Below are 19,015 nucleotides of genomic sequence, written 5' to 3'. Positions count from 1 at the left end.
TCAGGCTGTCAGGTAGTTCCCATGCTAATGTCCTCGGTAACCAACCATTCACTTTTGCTTGGTGCATCCGTTTTTGTCTCTAAAACAAATGATAGCTATGAAAGAAAATACAAGTGTGGGACTGTTTTGCTGGAAATAACCACCATCCTTTGGGTGCATTTGATTCATCGGCAGAGAATCAGTGCAAGGCCATGCATCTTTTTAAGCCTCACTTAGGAAATCTTATGTCATGACATAAAATCAGTCTGCTTTACAGAGCTGAATTCTGGTCACAATGACAATAATACTGTCAAAGTAGGTTCGTACAGCTGCTTACTCTGTGTCTCGGATCCCACCTACCAAATGAGTTGTTTTATGTGTGAGCCGGAGATGGTTTTACCCATGTATCTGTGTGCTTGTGGACTTGATTTGAAAAAACAGTAGATGAATAGTTAAGAAGTTGTTCTTTGTTCTATCCGGGCTGATCCTTTAAACTATGGTAAATGGGTGCCCTGGACTCACTCCTCTATAATGCTAAGGCTCAGGAATGAGAGGTTTCCCTTAATTTGCCAGCTCATGGCAATGCTTGAAAGTTTTTTCTTATTTTTTCCCCCTTTGGAGGAGAGAAGCTGGGACTAGAAAAAACACATCCTGTGTGGTCTTCTGAAGGAGAAGAATTCACTGTTAACCATGCCATGCAACCAGTACTGGCTAGAGCAATTCATCATTGACGGGCAATGTGGAAAATGGAATTCAACTCAAAAAAAGGATACACATTAAAGTATCTTCTTTATTGAATGCAGATTTCTTAGACGTGGGATTAAGTACGTGCATAGCCAGTATTCAGAATTTCCTTACTGGAAGCACTTGTCATTTTTTCACTGGCTTTCCTCTATCACATTTCTCATTTACTATGAGATTTTTAAAGGCATCTCCAGCTGGGTAAGTGTTTCCCCACATTCTCAATCCCCGAACTGAGAGCTAAATTAGAAAGTCAGTGCTACCTCTAATTACTCCAGCCGTTCTGGCCTAGAGCTATGCCTGCACATAGGCCAGTCCTACAGCTCTCCTTTGGCACGTCAGAAGGGATGTTTCCTTTATCTTTGCAACGGGGATCAAGACATTTGCACTAGGTAAGGAGCTAAGTGATGACTTCAATTGGGGAAAAAAAAAATTACTTTTATAAAATTTAAAAGGTTCAACTGTTTCTCATTCTGAAAAAAACACCTTTGTGCTTTTCTGTTGGATCTCAAAGCTGTTTCTCTGCACACAGTGGCTTGGATTGCTGTAATCAGAGTATGCAAGACCCTTGCACTCTCGAGGGTAAAATTTATCTAATGCCTTGCTCCTTTCTAAGTGAGGGTGCGTAGCTGACTTCTGCAAATACAGATGGGTACACAGGCCTCTTGGGTACCAGAACAGGAGCTTGTCCTTGGTTTGTAGCTTCGCATACACTCTCTAGGTGGTTATTAAATGTGCCAGTGCTGCGCTCTGCTGATCAGGCTGTGAATAGCACGGATATTAATTCTTAAGATGATGGTCAATTGGGAGATGCAGAGGTGGAGCCGGGGGTATTTATTTTTATTTTTTACTTCTTCAGTAAAGCTGCTGTAGTATAATGAGCAGATATTTTTGTTTTAGCTGAGATTGTTGGTCCTGGGTACATAAACCAGATGCAATTGCTTCTTCATTTTAAATGTGCCCAAATGTCTTAAGCAGCTCTGAACAACGCAGCTGAAATGTGCTAAAGTGACACAAACACCCTGTATGAAAACACTTGGGAAACTCATTTGCATCCACTAAATGAAATCAATGGCAAATGGTACTACGAAGAACTTGGCAAATACTTGCATTTCTATCATATTATTGCTGTACCGCTGACATTTTTGGTTGAATGTTTTATCTTCATCAATTACCGTACGTTTCCATTCACAAAAGTGACCCAGTTACAGCCTTCCTGGGCTCAGGTACATTTTAATCCTTTTAGGGATAGTGCTGGGGCAGATAAATGCTGCAGAATTGGGACCTTTCATTTGGAGTTATTTGTAGTAGCTTGGACATGCTGACTTCCAGTTTAGTGAAAGCATTTTTCCTTTGCTTTGTTGATTTATATATTGTGGAGAACCAGGATGGTTGCTACAACATACAAAGTGAGAGTAGAGAGCGCTTTCTTTCCCTGGAGTATGTGGAGTATGAAGCTGAGCTGAACCATATTTATTCTTTCATTGTGCTTCAGGCTAACTCTTGAGCAGTAATTGGTAAAAGCCGGACGGTGCTAATGGAGCCATCATCTTTTGCCTCGCAGAGATCAGGGGATTTTTGCAGGACAGTTTCTTTTTAAGTGGCAAAGTAAGCTCTGCAAAGAAGTTGATGCTGAGCCAGCTTTGCATAGCTAGTTGATAGCCAAGATTTGGAATAGCTGTCAATGTCCTTGTGCATAAACACCCACTTCAGATAGCGAACTGGCCGCTTCAGTTCATCCTCTCACTCAAGTAAAGTAGACCATTGCTCACCACAGAGTAATGACTTTTACTGAAACAATATCTCTTTTTCCTGCTGTTCTTCAGTGAAGAAGTAAAACTCTAACAAAGCTCGGGGGGGGGGGGTGTGTTGTGGTGGATTTGGGGTTTTTTTTCCTTCTTTTTTTTTTCTTTTTTCTCCCCTCCATGAAAATTGAGGGGAAATGAAGAAGATGTAAAGGAAAGACTGTCATGGAAACCAACTGGCATTTTGAATCAGCTCTGCCATTTTTAGAAACAAGGCCATGTGCTGAAATAATCCAGAGCAATCTGGTCCCTCCAAACTGGTTTTGGTGAGAGACTGATGGTAGGAAGATGCATAAATGTTACTGCCTGTCTAAGAGTTACCCTTGCTTTGTGTTAACCTTGGATTAGGAATAAATTTCCACCTTCAGAAATCCCACTTGAACTCAGTAGCCTGGCTGCACGCTGACCTGTCAAGTCTTGCGTTGCATCCGTTCCTCTATATGGTGCCTCCTCAGGGTTTTGACAATAGTAATGTGGAAAACCAGTTTACCAGTGGATTACTGGGGCTTGGTGAGATTCCACAAGTTTCTCCTCTTCTTGTGCGTCCCAGTGTAAGTCTGTGGCAGCAGGACGAGGACTGTGGGCTTTGCGTTGGTTCCGTATTCTCCCTATTGCAGATACCAAGGTGGAAACTTTATCACATCGTGGTCACTGGACTGTTCTCTTCAATTTTACGTGTATTTTTAGATTGTGTTACGTTTCTGGATGTGAGGGAGACGGGTTGACATGTTTTCTGATAAATGCAATGAGACTTTTTAGGAGAAAATCCTTTCATATTATGCCGTGGAGTTGTTAGATATAAATTATTTATGACTAAGGTTTTGTGTGCTAGAGAGCGCAGAGCTGAAGTTTTCCAAATCACGTCTATAAATATAAAGACCAAAAATCTCAAACTTGGATGTTTAAAGCTAGACACCCTGATTTGTAAGAGCTCTCGGATTCCCAGGCAGTTTAGCAGCAACACAGTTCTCAAATATTGTCCCAACTGCCACTAAACAAGTGCAGGGGAAGACTGATGGCGTTGCTGAAAAGCCTTCAATGGAAATGTAAGAGGACTGGGGATCCTGATAAAGTCAATAGACTGCAGTCTGGATCGAGTCCTAATTTGTTTACCAAGTTTCGGACCAAAGCAGATTGATGTAGCAGTGACATTAAGCTGTGAAAATTGGAATAAATAATTTGCATAAACAGATTTGCTATGCAATTACTAGGTTTCCACAAAACAGCAATGCCTAGAAAATAGGGGAGTGAGAAGCAACTGATGATGCTAGCTAGCTAATTTTCAGATGTAAATAATTCAACTGTTTCAATATGATTTTTAAAATTAAATTACTGTGACACAAAGCACAAAAGATGACAAATCTCATTTGGAATGTTTTGTTTGTATTTTGAGAGGAGGGTAATCCAGGGTGACGTTTTGCATGCCAGCTTTTGGATCTAGACAGGTACAAGCTAGTGGTGAATAAAGTGTACTTTTATGTAACTATGTGTCTTTGGTTTAAATGGAAAGTAGTTGCAGTTTATTTTGGAGTTATATGGTTTCTAAAATTGCAATAAACTTCTTTTTTTGCTTATCTGTCTATTCACCAGGGGTTTTTTGGTGAATAGACATACTAAAGATTTTAGCTTGCACCGGATCACCATTCTGCCCTTTTTCCTCAGCTGTGAGACTTAGGAGAGATTGTTGTTCTGCAGCAGAGTCCAGTGAGCTCAGAGCTAATTGCAAAAGCAGCCAAAGTTAATTACTGTATTGCATCTCATTGTAGTCCATTTAAATGGGTACTTGCTGTTGGAAATGGGAGAGGCGGATATCTCCTTCCAGCACGATTTGGACATAACTCAACTGGGAAGAAGACGATAATACAACTTTTTCAAAGAGAGATGCTGGCATTTAAGTCTCCTGGAGGTGTGAGTTTTGCCTACGCTGCTTTGAGTCAGATCCAGGGTAGTCTCTGCCCACTGCTGCAAACTGGCTTGAAGCCCACGTTTTTCTGTCAGATTTATTTATCCATTTTTATATCCCACCAGCTTCTACTGCTGATGGAGAAGAAAAATTATTTTTCTTCCTACAGAAATTCTGTTCCTTAGAAAATTAAGGCAAGCCCATCCAGCTTTGCCGAAAAGCAGCTTACAGGAATGGCACATTTATTACTGTAATTAGTTATTTTCTTACGTAAAAGACCTGCAAGGTTTATTAAATTGGTGATCCTTTTAATGTTAAAATTCACAATGAGACTCTCAGGTGCCCTATTACGGACTGAAACAATTGTGAGCTTAGTAACAGTCAGTCAGCCAAGGATAGGTTTATTTAAGGATATAAATATTGTCCTTGTTTTTCTTCAGTGAGTGAGTGTGCGTGTTCTGTACAGCTGTGGGACAGTGGGGCTAAAGCATTGCTTATGTTCCGGGCTGTGAAAGGCGCAACTGGGAGAGTGAGTGTCCTGGCTTCCAACTTCTTCAGTAATTCCCTGTACCAAGGGAGAAACAGCTACTCCTGCAGCATGGTTGCTTTTAGCCTAATCTAGCTGTCGGAAGTAGGTGAACCCAACCCAAAGTGCCTGTTTATCTCTGGTGACTATAAAAGTCTCCTCGGGTGGATAACGCAGTTGTAGCTGCGTACCTTGTGCACGTCTGGAGCTGAATGAGATGAATCACTCCCTCTAGCTCTGTTGCTGTTAGTTAATGAATATAGGCATGGTGAATGAGTTTGACTTATTTACTGCAGCTCTCTATGATGTGATGAAGCACATGTAAATTTGACCCATGTCAAGTTAACATGAGAGGGGATAAGAAAGATTTCCCCATTGTTTGTCCCGTATGTAGGATTTTAGCTTGAATTGTAATTGACTGTAACAGCTTTGCAACTCATCATCTCTGTTCAGAAAACTTTTGGTGGACCAGCTTAGAGGCATTGGGACTGATCTTCCGGACCAGAGAAGTCTGTTTAGTCCTGTCATTAGAAAATGAATTTCATGTAATATGTTTTTGTTCCAGGCCTGTAAAAGAGGGAATAGTGAAGTGCCTTTCTTCCTCTTGCTTGAGCATTTGCTATTTTGGCCATTATTCAAGTATTGCAGTGTCCTGTATAAAGCAGAAAACGCTCATTCAAGTGGTCTCACCCACATCACTAATGAGCTATCTCTGTCCAACATCAGGGACTATATTTTTCTCCTCCTGCTCTGTGAAGTCTTGTTTGATCACTGCTCCCTTCATAAAAGCCTCATTCCTCCTCGTTCCTTAGGGCCTGGTGCAGCACAGCAGCAGAAACACACGGGTGTTTCAGAGTCCCCCGTGATGGTGAATGCTACCCCAGCAGAGCTCATCAGAAAGCAACTGGAAGAAGGAAAAGATGGGAAAGCATGGCAGAACAAATAAAAAGAGGGATTGTGGAGCTCTGGCCTCACTAAAGTAATGGATTATAGTGATTAAGGAATTTTAATATGTTCGTGCACTTACACCAATAGCTTCAAACATTTTTTTTAAAAGCTCACCTCCCACATATAAGCAGCTCTGTCGTTAACTTGATTTTCCACTGTATGAGCTACTTGGCTTCTTCCAGTGCCTCTGCTTGAATCTAAGCGCACAGATATTTGGAAATCAGGTACTTAATGAGGAGAGTGAGTGTGGAATTTAGGAACGTGTGTTAGACTCCTACCTCTGAAAATCTCTTCTTTAGAAACCACAAGTACTACTGAACAAAATACTGGATCTCGCAGTTAACACTAAGAATCAGCAAGGCTCTGCAACATGGTTCAGGAAGAGATAATCACATACTAGGTCATAATCAGTTCAGTTTTCCTTGTTAAAAAGAGAGAAGTACAACTTCTAGCACATATGAGACTTGAGTTGTGTTTGTACATACATGTAAAGATATATGGGCTACTGGTTGGCAGGCTGTAGGCCATAGCATGCAGTCAAATTTTAAGTTCCTTGCTTTTTCTTTCTTCTTTTTTTGCAGGCAAGAGGTGCAGATATCCCTGACATTCCAGGGGAGCTGCCGCTCCGGACCTGTGGCAGCACAGCAAGTATGAAAGTGAAGAATGTGAAAAAGTAAGAGCAGTGTTCTTTGATTTTCCTGTCTTTGCTGGGCTTTAAGTTTTGATATCCTGGGTTTTAGCTATTGTGCTGCAATACAGGTAGGGCATTCGGCAACAATTTTTGATAGTATCTTCATCTGAGGAATGAAAATCCATGCAAAACAAAGTAAATTATAGCTAATGTAGTCTAAATCTGGGGGCATGAGAGGTTTTGTTGGCTCTCTCACCTGTTTCTGGCCACAGAAGCAAAGCTTGTTAGAGTTTTGAACCTCATTCTTACTGTGTTTTTAAATTCTTGTGATTTCTTCCTAAAACTGATTAATTTAAAAAAAAAGAACATTATATATATAAAACCTAAAGGGAAGCCTAGGCAATGCATAAATGAGGTAATTTTCCCTATCTCCCTATGCTCTGGGAAGCTAATCCAGGACAAAGGGGGTGGCCAGATGTATTTTTTGATTGAATTTTTTTTTTTTTGCATTCTGCCCTGTACCTCTTCATTTGAATGGGTTTTGCACAATTTTTCTTTTTTAGGGGTATTTTTTTTTCTTCTCTGATCTCCCAGAATAACTTTTTTTCTGTGGGCTTACACTCCCTCTCTCTCTCATTCTCTCCCAGAGAATGTTAAGCAAGTTGTTATACTTGCAGCTAAGGTTTCAAACCTCTAACCTGCAAAGGGGTTCAGAAGTAATCGATATTACTTGACTTGTCTTTGCTAAGAATGCTGAGTCGAGGAGCAGAACTCCCCAATATTGATTGATCTGTGCATTCAGCTCACCTCCCTGTAGCGCTCTGATGCTGTAAAGGAAATGGCTCTTTGTTCTAGTGCTGAGCAGCCAGATGCTGCATCTCACTTCCCACTTATATTCCCGTGGGAAGAGAGAGCTAGATAATGACAATCTCATTGGCTCGCCACCAGAAATATCTATAGGAGTCTATAATAGCTTCAGCAGAAGCAAGAGCATGTTGCAGAGCCAGAGGATCTCCCCGTCAGCCATCGTTGTAGCTGGAGACACTTGGGAATAATTATGCCTCACTTTTGAATTTTAAAAAGGCGAAGGATAAATAGCGTTTGTTCTGCACCCTCAGATACATCAACCCGGGACTGATGGGCTGTGATGCCTTTCACAGGTAAAGTTCTACTTTCCTATGTGTCTCGTGTAAGGCTGTGTATTTGCACTGCAAAAATGCATTTGTAAAGGTAGAGCGGCTTGTCCCTGCACCATTTTTTAAAGATGTGGGCTTTGGCATTGATGAAATGCCACACAGTTCTTTAAGGATGCAATGATAAAAGCCACTTTGCAATTTAGTTTTCCTTTCTCACTCAGTTCCTTTCTCCACTGTTTTGGTGCATCACATCAACAAACCCCTCTGTTCCCTTGGCTTCGGAATGAGAAAGTCATTATTATTTTTTGTCAGTAACTGCATTTTATAACGGTACTTGATGCTGAGCATTGTTTCTGTGGTTTGCATCTATCTTACGGGGTGCTTTTGATGTGCTTCAGGTTATCCTTTACAAAGGGTCATTTCCCGAAGATGGCTGAATGTGCACATTTCCATTACGAAAACGTGGACTTTGGCAACATACAGGTGAGTTTCAGATTTCTTTTTTATACAAACCATCATTGTGTTTGTAGAGGGACCACCACCAAGGTTTGTTTTGTTTGTTGCAAAATGTTCAGTGCTAAGAAGTTAAAGCAATAGTGTCTCTTTATCTGGAATTACTTCTGTGTATTGGGCCAGAATCTGTCCTCAGCTATGTGACCACCCCTTTGAGGATGAAGATGATTTTATTTCTGATGTCACTGTTTTAAGACTGCGTCAGACATTCATTATTGAGTCATCTGTCATAACTGCTTGCATATTTTGAGCTTGAGTGTGTATCTTTAAACAATTGTGTGACTGTATTTTTGTAAATATAAGTAATTGCAATTTATCCATTCTCTTCATGTTATCTTAGCTCTGCACTGTGCATTGCAGCAGCTGTGTCATCAGAATACAAGAAATTGCTAGTCAGCCTGAGTTGCATTTCTGGAAGTGTACAGGCTTTGCTCCTTTGTGATCCATCCAGCAGAAATAGAGGCAGAAGCATTTTTCATTGAGCAGTACCAGGGAGGGCTGGGAACCAAGAATCACTGCTCGTTTCTCATAACACAGGGCACATCTTGTTCTGCACTTAGAGAAGCAGGAATGCCTCCAGCATCTGCCAGTCTTGTAGCCAAAAAGAGGTTACAACCTTTTCATTTGTAAAACATTTCCTGCAATATAGAGTGAATTATTTACAGCCTTTCATGTTTCCGTACTTGACAGTTTTGCAAGCAGAATTATGCATCCGTTTTTTTCTCTGTAAAATTCCTACTGAGAAGGAGTTTGGGTCCTATTCAGGGCTCATATCGACTGTTACTCGCACTTAGTGGCTCTGAGTAGGTTCGTTCTACTGAGCGTGGGATGTATGTGCATCAGCGGACACACGTACACACAAAGGCAGAGCAACGGGCTTAAGAGGACACCATTGCAAAAAGCTCGGTTCTTAACGAGTTCTCTGGAAGATGGGCCGCTGAGGCAAACAAGAGCAGTCCTCAATCTTTTGAAGCAAAGCTCTGTTTCTTTACGTGTGTAGGAATAGTGTGGCTAATCTATGTACCTGGGTTTGTCTCCTGGTAATTTTCTGATTTGCTGCCACTAATTTTTCAGTCGTTTTGGAGGGAAGTTTTATGTTGGACTAGGTGTTGAGCAGGTTTCTGTGTACACACAGATGTGTTTTGCATCGTGTGGTCTTCTGAGTTTTCCTTGCCGTCATTCAGAGATACTCAGCGCAATGTGCAAGCTAGTAGTATTGCTTGTTCAGCCACATCAGGCCCCGAGCTGTTTTCTCTCACAGTGTCTGTGTTGTCAAGTGGTGGATGACTTCAAAAGTGTGATTGTGTGTGTGTTGGGGGAGTCAGTTCTCTATTTCCCCCACCGCTACCTCTGAAAGACCATACGTGCTTAGTTATTCGTGTACCTAAAGCAAAATATGCTTTAAAAAGGTGAGTCAGGCTCTAAGTGCCAGCTCCATGCCTCTTGTCCCTTCCTTTTTCTAAGCAAGATTCCTGATAGATTCCCACAGTGTAATGAATTTGTGATATGGATAAAAATATTTTGAAAGCAGAGCTTTGCTCTTGAAATATGAAAAGGTAGGGAAATACAGTATTTGTTTAGTAGAAGACCAGTATTAATGGCAACATAAATGAAAACTGTTAATACAACAGCAATATTAGTTTACAGACCGAAAAATAGGTTCATATAGGGCTCATACATTTTAATCAAGTGGCTTTCTTTGGTGGCTCCTTTGTGATAACAAGGTAGACCAGAGAATAGCAGTAGGCTGAAGTGACTTGTAAATGACAGCTTGGCACCTAATAGCGAATTACCAAGTTGCATCTGAGGAGTAGTGGGTGTAAACTCCTTTCAAAATCTATTCACTGTTAAAAATTTGCATAGTAGAAATGCAGTATTATCTGGCTGTGTCAGGAATTGTGTAATGCTGTCTATTAACAGCCTGGCCAAATTTCAGATTGTTTTGTAACGTTTATGTCACTTATAATATGGTCTCATGGTGCAATCGGTATTAATATCTTGGCATTTCACCTCGTGAGATCGTTTTAAATTAACTTTCTGAGATGTATAAAAAAGGATTTGTTCTCCTCTTATCCTGGCACCTTGCTAACAAAACTAGGTGCATTTTGGGACGCTTTTTCTCTTCAGAAATGTTCTGCTATACTGCTTTCAACAGCAATGTATTTTAACCTTATCTGTGTCTGGCCAGCATGACACACGGTGCATCAGCAGGAAATTGCTGGTTTACCAGGCAAAGGTAGTTGATGTCAAAGCTGTAGTTATAGGATGGGCTTTACAGATTGCATCAGCCTCAGAAATTCGCTGGTGTTGTGCTGAAATACCTTGCATATATTACTGCATTTATTTTTTAAGGCTACATCATGGATTTTTAATTTTACAATGAAAAGCCAGGTTCTGCATAATAGATTTATTTCAGTTTAACATTGCATAGATGGTTAGGAGTCTTGTTAGCAAGAGCAGAGCTGTGGTGCAGCCTCACTATGCTCTCTGTCTCCCAAACGAGGTGTTATTAGGTCATGCCAGATTGTGATTACTCAGCATTGGTTACTTTGGTTCCTCTAGCTTCCTTCTCTCTTCAGCTCCATTGCCTTTTCACAGTTTTTGGCTGACGTCTTGCCTACGATGCCTCTCCGCTCTCTAGAACGTCAAAACTCAATCCATTAATACACGAAGCAAGCATTGCTCGCACACGTATTGCTGCACAGGGCAACTGCAGTATGGATGTGGAAGTCCTCAGCACCTCTTCCAGGTGTCTTACGCTCAGACAGAAGGGCTCACCATTCATTTAACTTCAGAAATGCCTACATCATACCAATGTGACTTAGAATAATATGTCCACAATCAGCTTCTAGGTCAGTTTATTAAATGTAAGCACGATTTCAGGGTTTGCTAGTTAGACAAGCTTCCTTCTTTGGGGCTTGGGTTGTTCCAGCTCCATGCGGCATACTGCAGATAGCTGAACTAACATGGAAAGAGCTGATGTGTACACCCTAAAGAGTGAAGCATCTTCCAGGCACTTGTTTGAGCTGAAATTCAGTGCGTGAGCACGGTGCTCAGACCAAGCTAATATGATTGTGTGTTCCAGATTTTGGTTTTTAGCTATAGAACTGCTTAAGGTAACTCATTCACACGTAATTTGAGTATCTCAGTACAGCAGTTGTGTCACGTAGTCTCACTGCCTTTTGAGCTTTAAGGCTTGTTAATTCACAGGAACTGAACTATTCCAACAAAACCTCTGTATTGCTAAGTTACACAGAAGTAGAACGATTCCCCCTGCCAGCACGGTGCAAACGTGATTTTACTTTACTTAGTGCAATGTGCCATTAATATAAACGAGAGAAATAGCAATTAGGTATTCCATAAATATCTTTACTTCCTGCCAGAAATAAGGACTTGTCCTTCACTTGAAAGAATTAAGAAATTATCTTTAGTTGAGTAGGGTTTAGTAATGGAATATGGAGAGCTGGTCAGCTCTGTGCTTTCCCAATAATATTCTTTGCTCCCAGAAGAACGCCTTGGTAGAGGACAGAAAGTGCTGTAATGCACATTCACATCACTTCAGCAATCTTGCATCTGACATGGATTGCACCTGACGTGGATTTACCCCTTCAAACGCGTCTATGTAGCTGCCTTCTAAAAATAAAACCCTGTCGGAGCAGGATTGGATTACGGTGCATGGAAGATCCTCTCCTTATCTGTTAAGCCTTGGCATTGCAAGTGGTAGGAGCTGTGTTATCAGTGGTAAAGGAAGTATTTGAACCAGATCACTTCCGCCTGTGGAGGCATCAGCTGCCAGGAATTCCTGTTACAACTGCGCAGTATTGTTTGCTGTTTGAATGCCTTTGGCAAGCTGCAGCCTTCCAGCCAAGCTGATGGGCAGGCTGCCTTTCAATGGGGGCTGAGGTTTGGGCTCTAATTGTATTTTCCTGTTGTGCCTTAAGAGCCAGAAGAGTTGCAAAGACCAGTTCAGTTCTTCTTGTGCCTTTTGTCAGCAAAGCCTGTTGAGAAGATATTTTTCGGGGTCATCTTCTTTTGGTTTGCCTTTTTTTTCTTTTATTTAATAATATTCCAGGGAAGGGGGTGCAGAGGGGAAGTGTGCTTGTGAAGGTGTCTCTGTTAATTATACAGTAAAATTTTTGCCTGCGATGGATTGCAAAGGAAACAAAAATGGGAAAGCCTGACCAGATGCCTTCCTCTGGAGTTAACGGGGGTAGTTTAAGAAGGTTTCGCTACAGCTAAAAGCAATCTTCTGCATAGATCAGCTAGAAACAGCAGGAATGGAGGAGTGCTCCCTGATCCGTGTCAGGTTGGGTCTCCCTCCATCGGTGATTTTAAACTAAGGCTGCTCACTGCCTTCACTGTAGGAGGCCTTGTTCATTCCCCCAGCTCTTCTGTGGGCATGAGCATTTGCAGCGTCTTGGCAGTCATGAGCAGCTACAGGCTGTAATGTCTTCATTTATTCCACTCATTTGCAAGTGTTTAAAAAGAAAAAAATATTTATTTTAAAAAGCGAAATGTGAAACAGCAGTTCCCCCGCCGCAATCCCTTTTAAAAGATGGAAATACGTAGTAAAAATCAGAAAAACTGGCCTGAATTTTGCTCTGTATTGGTGCTATGAAAGACAATTTTGCTGGGTTTTTCTTTTTCCTTACGAATATATGAGTGGTTTTGACATGCATACCCATATTGCATGCGAAGCAATACTCCTTTTTAGCTTGTCATCTCTGATGCTGTTAATCTTCTTCCAAAATGACTTTGCAATGTTCTGATACGTTGTGTTCCCCTTCTTTAGATCAAGGCCTTCCCCTCCCATTCCCCATCTTTTCCATCTGGTTTCTTTACCAGTGCCTTCTAAAGTGGTAGGGAGAGATGTTGCAAGGGCTGCTTTAAGGACGTGGGTATATAAAAACAACTAAGTTCGTAGTGTAGGTGGAAACTGCTTCTATTAAATTAATAATTCCAGCCACAACTCCCTGAAAATTGGTACCGTCACCTGCCAAGATCAACAGATTTTTAAAATTTGGAGTCTCTAGGCCAAGCTTCTTGATGCCAAAAAAGTTAGGAAAATATTCAAGTAAGTTCACCTCAGTTTTTGGATTCTTTTGTTTCCCGGTCTTGCATCCAACATGCCACTAACTCCTCAGAAAAATTCTTCCCTGGAACAAGATCACACCTGTGAAATTCAGCTTGCTTGGTTTTCTTCCAGCGAAATGGGGAGAACTCCAGCATGGGTTTGAGAGAGGAAGGGTAACTTCAAGTATGGAGAGTGTCTCTCCATGAAGCTTTACTGTTGCTGCTCGCACGCTTACTGCTTGAGTTACAGTTGTTGCTTGCTGTAGAGAAAGCTACCAGCCTTATTAGTGATCCAGCTTTAACAGACAGGATGCATGTAAATTGTTCATCAGTTATTACAGCCTGCTTAAAAAACTGGTGGGATATAATTCCAAAGTCCTTCTGCTGATTCAGTGGAACAGGTCCAGTTCTGCTTTCTTTTCTTCTCCTATGCCTTTGGATGTTTTTATGGGTTTATATAGTTCATTATATGGGTTCATTTCTCTGTGTAGGTGTGTGTCACGGGAGAACAGAACATTGACCTCCTGCAGGAATCCAGCTTATTTTTTTTCTTCCCCTGCATTTAACACTGAAAATATAGCGAACTTGGTTGTGGGTTTTTAATCTTTATTGGTGCATAGTGGCTATTTGATGGCATGAGTAAATCTTAAAAGTGATTGTAATAAGCCCAACCGTTGACTTTGGCATTGACCTCCTGCTGTTTGCCACCATTATAAATCATCTTCAGCAGTGTGTCACAGAAATGTATAAAAATTGTTTTAATTAGTAACTGGAACAGAGTTGTGTTGGAAAATTTTCCTTCCCTGAGGTTTAATGACCTGAAAAAAAGAGAAAGATGTATTATATGTATAATTAAAATATATTAAAAAATGGAAAAGAATCCGTGAGCTCCAGAAAAATAATCCCTATTTCACTAGTGTTTCGTAGTTTGAAAGAGGGTTAAAACCCTTATGTTTTTGGATATAGTAAGCCATACTGTTAACAGGAATGGTGTTATAATGCAGCATAATATTGTACTCATAGATCTGCAAGCATGCCAAGCTGGTGTGATTTTAATAACTAGCATTTTAATAACTGATCCTGGAGATTTACGGAAGCAGGGGGGTGTTTTTATAGTTTGTCATGCCAGTGGATGTATTAGCTGTTAAACCAAACATCACTGGGAACATTTACATTTTGTGTTTACTGTACCTGCTTCCAAAAAGGGCAGTTTGTTTAGTTTGTGCTTATGTGCCAGACTTTTGAGGTTTGATGACAGAGTTGGCAGCTCAGGGGTAGCAAGTTGGGCTACAGATTTTTTTAAAACTGTTCGTTCCTTAGCTGAGCTTTACAATGGTGCGTGTGGACCTTTGTCCTCTAGTTATAAATGTTTTTATCCGTTTCCTGGTGAAGAAGTATGGATAGGATATCATCTAATCTTGCAAAATTTCTATTCCTGAATGTCTTGGCTTTGAGCTCTCTTGCTGGTTAAGGTGTGTTGGTTTGAGCAGACCAGGTATGCTGGAACCATTTACTCGTGATGGTGGCGTGATCTGGTTTCCAGTCTTTGCAGATCAACGCTGCTTTCCCACCTGCTTCACTCAGTAATATAATCTCACAGAAGGACATGTGCTGTGGTGAACTCAGGATTGTTCTCTCATTATAAAATCAAGGAAGAGTTGTCTTTGAGTATGCAGGAAAAAGCTTTTCACTGCACTCACACTAAGATAATATGTCCTGCAAGGGAAGAAAGTGCAGAGGAAAGCACTTGAGCTAATGGTGTTTAGATACCACACGTAAAAATGTTTGCTGCACTGTGACAGGATTCTTGATGCAATCTGTGTAGCTGCATAGGTATCAGAGAGGATGTTTCCTAGATCTGCTAAGCTGAGACCCAAGTTTTGTTGTTTGTTTTACTTGTGACAGAAAGATTTGTGCAGCAGATTTCCTGTGAACATAAACTTTCCCAAGGGTCTGGATTCAGACAGATTTTTAGTTTTAAAAGGGGAAGTGTACACACAGGCACATATTCTCACCCACACGTGCTATTATAATGTCTAGAAGGCGTTTGAACGTGTTTGTAGACTTTGGTTTTGTTATTTTATCCCTTGCCATGGTGCGTGAGCAGATGATGGAGGCTTCTGCTTCCACATCCTGCAGGCAAAGGCTCTGACCTGCAGCTCTCCTGGGCATCCGTACCAAAGAGATGTTTGATCTCCACTGAGAATTCCAAAGATATCAATTACTTATTTCCTCTTAGCTTTTAATTTCTGGCCATTTTGTCAGCAGAACCTGCAAATTCAGGTTACTGCATTCCTGGTAAAGCAGTATCAAATTGAATACTTCCGTTATATGTCACGTGGATGTATGGTTGCGGTTTTTTAACATAAAATACTTACATGAAGAAGCATGTGATGCTGCTTCTTCCTTTCAAATATTTAATTTCACAGAAGGAGCTTTTATGAGAAGCTTGTTTAGGTCTGCATACATATGGTTAAAGCCCCGTCAAATGTGTTTTTGGACTATCAGGGTTTGGTTTTTGAGTTGCAGTCAGAGCTGGCACGTCGAACTATGGAGTGAGCTTTTGGCACCATTACACTCAGAATTATGTCAGTAATAATTCAGAGGGAAGACTGTTGCTTAATAGATACCTACAAACCCAGTATTATAATGAGTTGGAAATAAAAATATATAGTACCATATACTTTATGTATGTTCGGGATCCATGAACCTGCCTTAAAATTAATTCTGTTGTATTGGAAGGCTGATGAAGCTTATAAATATGGTTATAAAACACATTGCCTAGAAAAAAATCACTTTTTGGGTAGGTAGTATTGTCTGGTCCCGCCAGTTTATGTTTAGATACTAACAGAAATTCTTACAAGTTACCATGAAATTCAGTGCAGTTTTATAATTGCTCTTTATGGTGCTTGAGTGTTACCCTTATTTATTGCAAGTATGACATGTCAAGACATTCAGGCTTTAAAATAACCGATTTTGGACCAACTTCCCATTTACCAGCTTGAAGTAGTTAAAAAAAAAATCAAAACCACTGCTGTTATTTTTACAGTGTGAGTCCAGGCATTGACTTTGAAATGCTGGTAAATTATTTAATCATTCTTTATCTGCTCAGTCCTGCAATAATTAGAGGTGTAGCAATCCTGGAATGGGCAGGGAACCCCCTGAGAGCTGGAGCCTTGGGGTAGAAAGGATTTGCATGGAAGAGATGGAAGTGTCAGATCAGGACAAGGGTGCTGCCTTGCTAAGGCGAGGGAAACTCAGGCTTATTTAACCGTAGTGAAGGTGTGAGACTTGAGAAGCATCAGCCCCTGATTCGGAGTCCCCTCTCATACCCCTTCTCATGTGGCTCGAGGTTTGATTTAGTGGCAGGCTTTGCCATTTGTTTTAACCCTAAATAAAAGCTAGATTGAGTCTGGAAACTTTTAGGAGAAGTGAGCTCTTAGGCTAGTGCATGCATTTTGAATTATTAATGCATTTTAGCAGTAACACTAGAGCTGTGATGTGCACTTTGAATACACCCCAGACAAGTCATGTTGGGTTTTATTTCCCCTGGTACATGGTCCCTGTATTTCTTTGAACTCTTTTAATTCTCCCTGCATCCCTCACTTTCTAGCTACTTTAAACTAAGTGGAGTTTAAAGTAAGCAGAAGATCTTTTTAGAGCTGGTGGGTGTTGATGCTGAATCAGAGGGCACAGTGAAGCTCTCGTCCTGGAGTGCTGCTGTCCTTTCACGACTGGCTTTAACTTTTCCTATCTAATGTCATCAAGATGAAGAACGTGGTCCATTCATCGACTCTCTTAGAGACACCCTGGAAAATAATGTTCCAATTTTCTCTTTTATGATTTTAAGATAAACGAGAGAGTGGAGACTTGGATTTTTAACAAGAAAATATCCACATACTCTTGCAATTCTTTGTTGTGTATCATACCAATTAATTTTTTTATTTTCCCATTGCAAAACAATTAAGATGTGGATGATGTATTATGCTTTCTGTGAGGATTATATGTGCACGGGTCTTGCAAGTCACTATGATCAGATGAAGGATAAAACAGCCACTGTAAACCAAGCTATATCTGTGACAGCGGCAATAATACTAAATCTTATTGCTACCATAACATGCCCTTGAATTAAAAAAAGCGCGGACTGCAGCATGAGTTTCACCCAGACCCTCTGCTGTGAGGTACGTACACGGTGTGTGCATGCTCCTGTTCCACAGACAGAAGTTCATTCACATTTTAACGTGCTTGGTGTGACGGCTGAAGACAGTCTGAGTTATGGAGAGGCCTGTAGCATTTATTTAGCCAAGTTATTCCATCGGTGCATGCTGTAGACGTATGTTTATTCTACACAGAATTGTTGGTGAGTCATTGTTTTCTTTTGGAAACTAGAAAATTATCGCTAAAAACCTTAGTTGAAGTACCAGTATAAGAAAGCAAAATAAGAATTTAAATTTTTCATTTGTCTACAACGTGGAGTCTCTCCTGGGAGTGTTGTGCTTTTCGCACTTGTGTGAAGTAGTGCTTTCCTGTGTGACGGTCCCAATTTGTCATCATAACTACTAATTGCTTGCCTGGTGACTCCAGGCCATGGCCATTTAGCATGAGCTAATGAGCATCCTCTCACCTGCCCAGAGAGAAACTGAGTCATACTCATTGCTGTGACAGCAGTGTCAATCCGGGGTGACTTCTGTACTGTTACTCTTTTCCTCGTGGTTGTGTTTTAAACATCAGTAACAGTTGAATCATCAAGGCCCCTTTTATTTTCCCTTGAAGTCTGCAGAAATTCGGACTGAGGGCTGCAGGTTTCTGCTCTCTGTGGAGAGCAAGCGCGTCAAAGGAACAAGGTTCTTAGGAGCTTCCAAAGAGTGCGTTACACAGTGGCACGATTATACCAAACCCATTTTCTTTATAGAGCGCAATTAAATGCAAACATGAAAGCCCAACTCTGCAATTCCAGTGGGAAGTTCTCAGATAGAGTCTGCAGGGTGTAGACCTGTTTCCAGGTGTGACCCGAGTTGTTCAAAACCCACCTTCCCTAAACTGTCGTCTGGGAAATTTAAAGGTCAAAATATTCTTTTCAGACCTTTACTATTTTATCTTCTCTGGCATCTTAGCACAATTATCTGAAGTAAAAAAGCAAAACGGAGTTTCAGATCTGTCGGTGACCCTTTATGCCATTTGCCCGTACTTTTAACTCTTGAAGTCCATACTCTGGGGACAACCAATTAAGGTTTTGACACATGGATCGAAAAACCAAGGAATGGTTTATGAAGTTTTTCACAAAAATTAAAGTAATCCTATTTATTAAGCTTTTCTAAAGTAATTTCTTTAATACCATCAATTTAAGACATTTTGTTTTACTGTTCTTGCTGCTCTTCACCAAGTCAACATACAGAAGCTGTATCTTTTATCTGTGAAAGTATTTTTCTTCCTCCCCTGGGATTTTGGAAACATGTTATACTGCTTTTGCCACATGACATAAATAATCTGTGGCAGGCAAGTAATGAGGTAATTCCTGGGTGTACTTGTGTTCTGGAAAATACAGTTTCATGTTTTCCAGTTGACCTTTCTGTGTCTGAGTTTGCAACATTTACATATAACTGCTGGAGACAAAAACCAGTGTTAATGAAGTGCTCATGGTCTCGAGTGACAGGAGATGTCGAAGGTTCGATCGTGCGCTGCCGTTGAAAATATTCCTCTTGTTTTCTGGCACCTCTCTCCTTCATCAAGAAGATTGTCTAGTTGACCTCACTGACTAGC

General features: G+C 40.8%; 1 protein-coding gene across 6 annotated transcripts in view; it reads left to right on the top strand.

The window, feature by feature from the left end:
- The window catches only part of ARHGAP32 (Rho GTPase activating protein 32), a 244,496-nt gene that overhangs the window by 106,421 nt on the left and 119,060 nt on the right, over window positions 1-19,015 (top strand). For 4 of the 6 annotated variants that reach the window (XM_054803026.1, XM_054803023.1, XM_054803024.1 and 1 more), the window contains exons 3-5: window positions 6,484-6,575; window positions 7,652-7,693; window positions 8,068-8,152. In XM_054803026.1, the coding sequence (XP_054659001.1) occupies window positions 6,484-6,575; window positions 7,652-7,693; window positions 8,068-8,152 (219 nt within the window). The remainder of the gene's footprint in view (window positions 1-6,483; window positions 6,576-7,651; window positions 7,694-8,067; window positions 8,153-19,015) is intronic. The other 2 variants (XM_054803027.1, XM_054803025.1) reach the window with 1 other exon arrangement.

Source organism: Grus americana, chromosome 24 (genome assembly GCF_028858705.1).
Source record: "Grus americana isolate bGruAme1 chromosome 24, bGruAme1.mat, whole genome shotgun sequence".
NCBI lineage: Eukaryota > Metazoa > Chordata > Aves > Gruiformes > Gruidae > Grus > Grus americana.
This window is presented reverse-complemented; position numbering and strand designations above follow the sequence as displayed.